A 9,177-nucleotide genomic window follows, 5' to 3' on the forward strand; every position below is an offset into this window, starting at 1 on the left:
TGTCTTTGGAAATCCATGGACCCTTTGGTCTTGGAAAAGGAGCTTGTTTTTCTAGTTACTCCTCCAGTTACTCCTCTGATCTGATGAGAAATCATGAGGGCAGAAGGCACCAGGCACTCCATGCTTCTCCTTCTCTTGATGCTGTGCCCACCACTCTTCATGGCTGGCATTGTAAGGATGCCCAAATGTCCCTCTATGCTGATCAGGGAAAATGACGAAGTGTTTAACTACTACAGACCCGGAGACCACATCATTGGAGGGGTTGTCTCTGCAACTCAAGCTATTTCCCAATTGCACAGCTTCAACAAGGCCCCCGCTGGCAGACTGATCTGGTAAGTCTTGAGGTGGCCAAGGGAGAACAGGGCACAAAATGCATATGTTTCCCCCAAATGCATTGGTTTCCAAACCCCATCTGAACTCTGGGTTCCTTGGGGGAGGCTGGTCCGTCTATAGTCCTCCCCCCATATATACAAGCTGAGTCTTCTTTATCCAGATAAACGAAACATGAATGAATATTGAGTTTAGGCTTGGGTCCCATTGCCAAAATATCTCCTTATGTAGATGCAAATATCCCCAAATCAGGAAAAATCCAAAATCCAAAACACTTCTGGTCCCAAGGATAATAAGGGAGTCTCAAGCTCTTTCATTTCATCTAATTCAACCGTACAGTTATCACTTTTCAGATTATTCATGCCGTAATATAAGCAATTGCTGTTCACTCCCCCCCTTCTCTTTAATGTCCTTTTACCTTTCTTGTGGACTATCGCTTTTATAGTCCTTTTCACATTCTCATGTCTCTTACCTTCTTAAGCAACATTCTTAGATTTTGTAACCCGCCTTGATTCCCTGTGAAAAGGTGGGCTATAAATACATAAATTATTATTGTTATTATTATTATTATTATTAAGCAGTATTGTCCAATTTCAAAACCTAACTTGGATCCAAAACACACTGCAGGAATAACCCAGTTTCAGACTGCTTTAACTGCCCTGGTTCAATGCCAGGGAATTCTGGGAGCTGTAGCTTTGTGAGACATTGAGCCTTCTCTCTCTCTGAGTCCTCTGGGGCCACAATAAACTACAATTCCCAGGATTCCCTTGCACTTAGGCAGGGCAGGTAAAGTGGTCTCTAACTGGGTTATTTTTACAATGTGTTTTGGACCTTCTTCCTTCAGTTGCCCTGTAGAAAGATCTCTGTTTTCCTGCTAAATAGTCAAAGACTATTCTGATATATAATACGTTGACTAAGTTCTCATCTTTCTTCTTGCTTTTGCCGATTTTAATAATTGTTGTATTAAAAATTCCTCTTCTTTTTATTGGATTAAATAAAGAAGAGGAATTTTTAACATAACAATTATTAAAAATGACAAAATCTTTATTTTTAAAGCTTATATTATTATTCTATTTTTTGTATCTGGCCCCTGCATAGCGGGAACTCAAAATGGTTATATATCTTTCTTGATCCAATTCCACTTCCCACCTCCTTTTATTATATTTATTTCTTGCTTTATTTCCATCCAAAACGTTTTCATTTTGCTACCGATAGTTTGCCATTTTCCAAAGGTGAAGGTTGCCAGTCATTTATGACAGAAGAGAAAATGAGATTTCTTGGCCATTCCTTTTAATGGACAGAGGAGACCTCCCTTGCTGGGTTAGTAGTTAGGGTTGCCAGACCTCAGGCCCTGGCCATTTTATCAGGCAGGAGATACGGGTGCAAATCCTCCACTTTTGTGTTTCAGCTGAAGGAAAGAAGGAAGGCTCTGAATGCAAATCTCCAGCTCAGACAGTAAAGTGGCAGTTTGCTACAGTTTGTAAAGATTCTGTGCATTTGTTGCTGCGCTTCACACAGATTCTTCGGGAGCAAATTTGTAAATTCCAAATGATTAAGCCCCAGAAACTATTGTCTCCTTTTCAACATTTCTTCAGCCTCCTTCCCCCTTTAGTATTATTAGATATTATATTATACAATCTAGATATATTTGTACAATAAAATGTGTGATTATGAAATGTACGATTCTGATGGCAAGATATGATTTTCAATGGGTGCATGATGATGATGGTTGGCTTGGCGCATTTCTTTTGACAGGAAAGGAAACACATTGTACTGGCACACCCTTTCCTTCATGTTCGCCACCCAAGAGATCAACCAGGATCCCAGGCTCTTACCCAATATCACCTTGGGGTACAATGTCCACGAGAGCTATTTTGAGGCCAGGATGACTTCGGATGGATTGGTGGACCTCCTCTCGGCAGCCCCGGCCAGTATTCCCAATTACTCCTGTGGACAGAAGAATAGCCTCTTGGCGGTCCTTGAAGGGATGGACTCCGAAAATGCCCTCTGGATGTCAGCCGTGCTGGGCATCTACAAAGTGCCCCAGGTGAGGATGGAGAGGGGATGGAGGAGGGCCTGGAGGCAGTCCCACTTCTCAGTCTCAGCAAAGGACTAAAAGGGGGACATTGGCTGCAGTGGTGTCTCTAGGGTTGGGTCATCCAGTGTGGTAACTCATAGTGTCCCACTCCCCATTGATCTCATTCCATACAACACCATAGAGAATCCTTAGTATAGGTGGTGTTTTTTTTAACTAAGTATACTTCTCAATTGCAATCCCACATATCACTGGATGTAATGGTAATAGTTGTGACATAAACAACTAGCAAAATTAAAATCATACCTTTAAATTTAAATGTCATATGCACAGCCAAAAGGTATTAGCATGCACATAGTTTCATGTGGCTAAAGTGAACATTTGGTAAGATTTTACAGGAAATTTTAAATGAATTTTTTTTAAATTAAAAAAATATTTTGAAAACTCTCACTGAGCCTCACCCTACAAACACCTCTTTCTTCTTCCTAGCATTTTAAAGTGACACAGGTGAACTCTATAACCAATTTCTGCCATCAGGCAAGTGTCTGGGAAGCAGTGGTGTCACCTGGTGACATTCTTAGGGTCCGCACACTCCACACCTCCTTAGTGACACCTGTCTTTCCTTCCTATTGTTCTTCTTTCTTTCTTTCCTTTCTTCTTTCCATGCTCCCTCTTTCCCACTCTTAGGATGTCACCTAGTGTGGTCTGCACACCCCGCACCCTCCTAGTTAAATGTTTGGGTTGGCTTTTCAAAGGGAGACCAGAGAAAGGGGACCAAAGTTATGATTAAGGAGAGAGGTTTTCCACTCCTAGGGCACACACCCTTTGACATTTCAGAGAAGGAACTTGGGGCACATGTGGCCAGACAACATCAGAGTGTGGGTAGGATGGCAAAAGTTATTAGTGAGGTCCACATGAAATAGGAAAGGATCCAGCTGTTTGCTTCTCCTCTTCTAGAGAAGATGGGCATAGCAAAAGCAGCTGAGAAAGTGGGACAAGAAAAAATTAATCAGGATTGTTCCTGCCCATAGTTTTTTGACGTTTCGCCAGCATCTGTGGCTGGCATCTTCAGAGAACGCTTTGCCTGGAAAACGTTGGGTGTATATATCCTGTGTGAGCCTGGGAATGCAGGAGTGATTTGCATGTGTCTTGTTCTGTGTTGATGGCTGGCCTCAGCCTGGGAGGCTAATGCAAACGAGGATTAATGTCTGCTAATTGGTGATCATTATCTGCTGGGAAAGCCCCTGACTCTGAATGGTTTCCCATTTGCATTTGCTGAGTCCTAATTTTGCTATTCCTCAGGACTGGTAGCCAAATTTTGTTCACTTTAAGGGTTTCTTCTTTCCGGTTGAAATTAGGACTATTAGGACCCACAAAAAACTATGGATGCCAGCCATGAAAGTCTTCGACTTTACATTGTCCCTGCCCAGTTTGAACAGTGGAGACATACGCTGCTAGACTGACAAACTGGCTTGTCTTTTCTCACTGTCTTATTTCTACCCGCATGTCTCATAGAATCATAGAATCATAGAATCATAGAATCTTAGAGTTGGAAGAGACCACAAGGGCCATCCAGTCCAACCCCCTGCCATGCAGGAAATCCAATTCAAAGCATCCCTGACAGATGGCCATCCAGCCTCTGTTTAAAGACCTCCAAGGAAGGAGACTGTATCACCCTCCGCGGAAGGAGTATGTTCCACTGTCGAACAGCCCTTACTGTCATGAAGTTCCTCCTAATGTTGAGGTGGAATCTCTTTTCCTGGAGCTTGCATTCATTGTTCCATGTCCTGTTCTCTGGAGCAGCAGAAAACAAGCTTGCTCCCTCCTCAACATGACATCCCTTCAAATATTTAAACAGGGTTATCATATCACCTCTTAACCTTCTTTTCTCCAGGCAAAACATACCCAGCTCCCTAAGTCGTTCCTCATAGGACATGGTTTCCAGACCTTTCACCATTTTAGTCGCCCTCCTTTGGACACGCTCCAGTTTCTCAATGTCCTTTTTGAACTGTGGTGCCCAGAACTGGACACAATATTCCAGGTGGGGCCTGACCAAAGCAGAATACAGTGGCACTATTACTTCTCTTGATCTCTAGACACTATACTTTTATTGATGCAGCCTAAAATTGCATTGGCCTGGACAAACCAAATACTACAGTCGGATTGGAAAAGACTCACAGACAAAGTGGGGTTTGCAAACAACCAAGGAGTGTTGTCCAACCTTCCTTTCCTCCCTCCTTTTTTCCCTTCCTTTTTTCCTCCCTCCCTCCCTCTTCCCTGGTTCCCTCTCTCCCTTTCTTTCTTTCTTTCTTTCTTTCTTTCTTTCTTTCTCTCTTTCCTCCCTCCCTTATTTGTTCCTTCCTTTCTTCCTTCCTTGTCCCTCCTTTCCTTTCGCCCTCCTTCTCTCTGTGAAGTTAAAGATGTCCTTGATCCCAACTGAGGAAAAAGAAGACAATTTTCTCTTTTGAAAAAAAACAAAACACAAACACCTGCCTTTTCTTTTCTCCGTTTAGATCAATTACGCTTTTGTAACTCGCTCTCTGGAGGATGACCTTCAGTTTCCCTTTTTCTACCGGACGGTCCGAACGGAGGAAGCCCTGTACCCAGGGATGGTCCAGCTGCTCCTCCATTTTGGGTGGACCTGGGTCGGTCTCTTTGTTCTAGACAATGAAAATGGAGAAAGGTTTCTGAACAACTTGATGCCCCTGTTTAAAAGGAACGGGATCTGTGTTGCCTTCTCACAACGAATCCCAGACCTAACAAAGCACGTGACAAACGTGCCTTTTCAACTACTTGAATGGCAAGGGGTCAACATATTCCTTTACTTTGCAGAGACTAGCTCCTTTGCTGATGGGATCATCGTTATTCAAAACATATTTAGAGCACGGCGAATATCCCTGGCTGGGAAAGTGTTGGTCACCACTGCCATGTGGGACCTGGCCTTGCAGCTGAAGTACAGTGATATCTCTTCCCAGACCTTCCACAGCCTTTTTTCCTTCCTTCCACAGACTCACAAAGAGACAAACTATGATGATTTGCCATGGATTGTCCCTGCTATGGCTCAGTTCCTGGAAAAGGCCTTCAACTGTTCATATTCGCAGCACACATTGTCTGTGAAAGGCTGGAAGAGATGCCAAGAGAGGGAGGATCCGGAGAGTATGGCATCTCCAGAGATGCTTGAAAAGACTCTCTCTCTGGACACCTACAACATTTACACCACCGTACAGACTATGGCCCATGCCTTAAGTGCAGCTTACTCCTCCAGGTCCAAGAGAACATCAGCTAGCAATGGCTGGTCAAAATATCAAAGGGTCCAGCCATGGCAGGTAAAGCCCTCTCTTCATGCACACAAATGGTTAGCAAATAGTTTGGGGCACTCTCTGCCAGATTTCTTGGAGTGAGTTTCAAAGGTGGGGACAGTGGCATCTTTTGGGGAGTGTGAGGAGTGTGGACTACCTCAGAGGAAGGGTGACACCTGGTCCAGTCCTACTCCCACCCCTCCCAGCTTCTCTGATGCTTTCCTTGTGTGAGATCGCCAAGGCACTGGAAAAGAAGAAGGGGCAGCACACACACCTCCTGGACCCTCCCTCTGCAACCCTTGCCCAGCTCCCTGCCTGGTACCTGGTCTTCCTGGGTGGGCATTTGAGTGGGCATTTGGGTGGGAGGTGACCTTCAAAAACAATCCAATTTTACAAGACCTGAAATGGATCAATTTAAAATATCAAAGTCCAGGCAGAGCAGCTCTGTTTGGACCACCCACCAGAAGATAGCTAATACTCCAGAGGACAGGATCAAAATTCAAAATAACCTGAATAGACTAGAAAGCTGGGCCACAGCTAACAAAATGAACTTCAACAGGGAGAAATGTAAGGTACTGCACTTAGGGCGGAAAAATGAAATGCACAGATATAGGATGGGGGACACCTGGCTGAATGAAACTACATGTGAAAGGGATCTGGGAGTCCAAGTAGACCACAAGTTGAACATGAGTCAACAGTGCGATGCAGCAGCTAACAAGGCCAATGCGATTCTAGGCTGCATCAATAGAAATATAGTGTCTAGATCAAGGGAAGTAATAGTGCCACTATATTCTGCTCTGGTCAGGCCCCACCTGGAATATTATGTCCAGTTCTGGACGCCACAATTCAAAAAGGACATTGAGAAACTGGAGCGTGTCCAAAGGAAGGCGACTAAAATGATGAAAGGTCTGGAAACCATGCCCTATGAGGAACGTCTCAGGGAGCTGGGGATGTTTAGCCTGGGGAAAAGAAGGTTAAGAGGTGATATGATAGCCCTGTTTAAATATTTGAAGAGATGTCATATTGAGGAGGGAGCAAGCTTGTTTTCTGCTGTTGCAGAGACTAGGACCCAGAGCAATGGATGCAAGCTGCAGGAAAAGAGATTCCAGCTCAACATTAGGAGCAACTTCCTGACAGTAAGGGCTGTTCGACAGTGGAACACACTCCCTTGGAGTGTAGTGGAGTCTCCCTCCTTGGAGGTCTTCAAACGGAGGCTGGATGGCCATCTGTCGGGGATGCTTTGATTGTGATTTCCTGCATGGCAGGGGGTTGGACTGGATGGCCCTTGCAGTCTCTTCCAACTCTATTATTCTTTGACACTACGATTCTATGAAGATCAAGACTGACTGGCTTCCTATTGCGTCCTACAGTTTGGGTGCCACTTCTCAGAAAGCCCTGCTCTGTGTCTTCTGACCTCCTCCTTCCACCATCTCCAGTTTTCATGGAGGAGACTCTCAAGGGAAAGTCTTCCAGCTTGGGAGAGAAAGATCTCCTAAGGATGGGTTTGGATGAGACCACCAAGTTCAGTCTCCCGTTCTTTCCTCTCTTCTCCCAGCTTCACTCCTTCCTGAGAAGCCCCCAGTCCTACAATTCCTCCATGGATGACAGAGTGCCCTTGGGCGAGAATGGAGACATGGCCGCCCCCTTCGACATCGTGAACTGGGTGCTTTTCCCCAACAGATCCATCGTTCGGATGAAATTTGGGAGTCTGGAAAGACAGGAGGAACCAGGCCTCAGGTTCACCATCGACCAGGAGGCCATCATTTGGCCTGAACAGCTCAATCAGGTGAGGACAGAAAATCTTTTGTGTTTTGATCATCTCCTTTAGGCTATGAATGCTGGTGCAGATTTAACAATGAAATTTCTACGTTTTAGTGAGTCAAGTGGTCTGATAATAGTATCCTAGAATTGGAAGAGGTCCCCTCAAGTCTATCCAGTCCAGCCTCAGCTCAGTGCAGGATCTCCATCTAAAGCATTCCTAAAAGGGAGCTCTAGCCTTTTTTGAAAGATGTCAAGGGAAGGAGACCTTTCCATCTTTGTAGGGAATTGTCAATGTTCTTTCTAATGTTCAATCAAAAGCCACCTTTCTGATATTACAAACCATTAGACCTGGTCCTACCCTTTGGGGCTGCAGAGAACAAACCTGCATCCTCCTCTCTTGAGCTGTTTAAATCATGTCACACTTTGGTCTCCTCTTCTCCAAGCTGAATGTACCAGGTCTGCTCATTTATTTTGTCATTCAGCTGGCACCTTAAATGGCTCCTTTTACATTAGGACTAAACCCCAAAGTGGATTCAGCAGCCCTTGACAACAGGGCTATCCCTAGTTGGTGCCTTTCCATAGCTATCTAAGGGGATGTTCCTACTTGGCAGATAAAACGTATTATATTGGAGTGATTCTGATTTGGATTATGTTCCGGGAATAATTCGAATTTTTTCCATCGTTTCCATTACCAAAAGGGGCAAATTACCTCGATTCATTTAGACGCTGTTTTCATTCCCATTTATTTTAAATCGCTTTATTTTAAAGCGGATTAACTTGCTCCCTGTTCCCATTTGTGTCCACAAGCTGTCAATCAAGTGCGTAGGCTTCAGACGTCACAAGTCTTGGGTTTTTTTGGGGGGGGGCAGCCAATGAAAATCGGCTGCATCCAAGGCTCTTCTGTTGTGTCTCCCCAGACTAGAAGGAGGCTTGGCAAATCAGATCAAGGAGGAGAAGGCAGCGGGCTTCATTATTGGGGAGAGAATCTTTGGGGAAGAGAGAAGATAAGGCTCGATCCCCCCCTCAGATCCCTGGGCGTCCAGGCTCTCCATTCCCCAAAATCACTTTGCCTCCCCCATTCTCCTTGGGCTGTTTGGAGGGTGATCAAGCAGGCATGTACTGCAATGCCCATCCCATAGTTCCTCTGGAATGAGCCTCCTTTCCCAAAATCGCTTTGCCTCCCCAGTTCTCCTTGGGCTGTTTGGAGGGCGATGAAGCAGGGATGTACTGCAAAGCCCATCTGCTGCTCAGGCAGAGGTGAAAAAAGAAAGAATAGTTTAAAATGGTGTTCAGTGGCTCTCCTCACACATCGGTCTATGAATGAGGAGCAGAGGGGAGGTTGCAATCCACTGGAAGAAAGGTTATTATGCGAATGGAAGAAAATGGCGCCAGCGATGCAGAAAGAGACCAAAGAGGGTGACACCCCCAGGCCCCAGGCCAGCCCCTTGAGCGCTGCTCCTCCCATCTCCAGGTTCCCGAATCAGACACCCTTGTCGTTCCCATTCGGATACAGCGAATCGTACCTTGCTTTCAAAAATAACTTGCTTTATAATCTACTATTTTTTAAACCGAATTATAGGCTGATAATCCGGTTTAAACATTTTAATTCAATTCTAATTCGAGATGCTATGGGAACGAATGAGGAGTAATGGAGATTAAATTCGAGCTTCAGTGGGAACGATGCACCCTAAATTCGGATCATGACCCACTTTATAGGTAAGTGGGAACGACCCCTAAAATGCCTTTCCTCTT

At 44.9% G+C, this 9,177-nt stretch overlaps 1 protein-coding gene across 1 annotated transcript in view; it reads left to right on the forward strand.

The window, feature by feature from the left end:
- The first annotated feature begins 2,122 nt into the window (after positions 1-2,122).
- The window catches only part of LOC149320294 (vomeronasal type-2 receptor 26-like), a 10,943-nt gene continuing 3,888 nt past the window's right edge, over positions 2,123-9,177 (forward strand). The window contains exons 1-3 of the mRNA XM_089499402.1: positions 2,123-2,377; positions 4,879-5,691; positions 7,220-7,450. Of these exons, the coding sequence (XP_089355528.1) occupies positions 2,123-2,377; positions 4,879-5,691; positions 7,220-7,450 (1,299 nt within the window). The remainder of the gene's footprint in view (positions 2,378-4,878; positions 5,692-7,219; positions 7,451-9,177) is intronic.

Source organism: Sceloporus occidentalis, unplaced genomic scaffold, assembly GCF_023333645.1.
Source record: "Sceloporus occidentalis isolate IW3139 unplaced genomic scaffold, rSceOcc1.0.p SCAF_1, whole genome shotgun sequence".
Classification (NCBI taxonomy): Eukaryota; Metazoa; Chordata; class Lepidosauria; order Squamata; family Phrynosomatidae; genus Sceloporus; species Sceloporus occidentalis.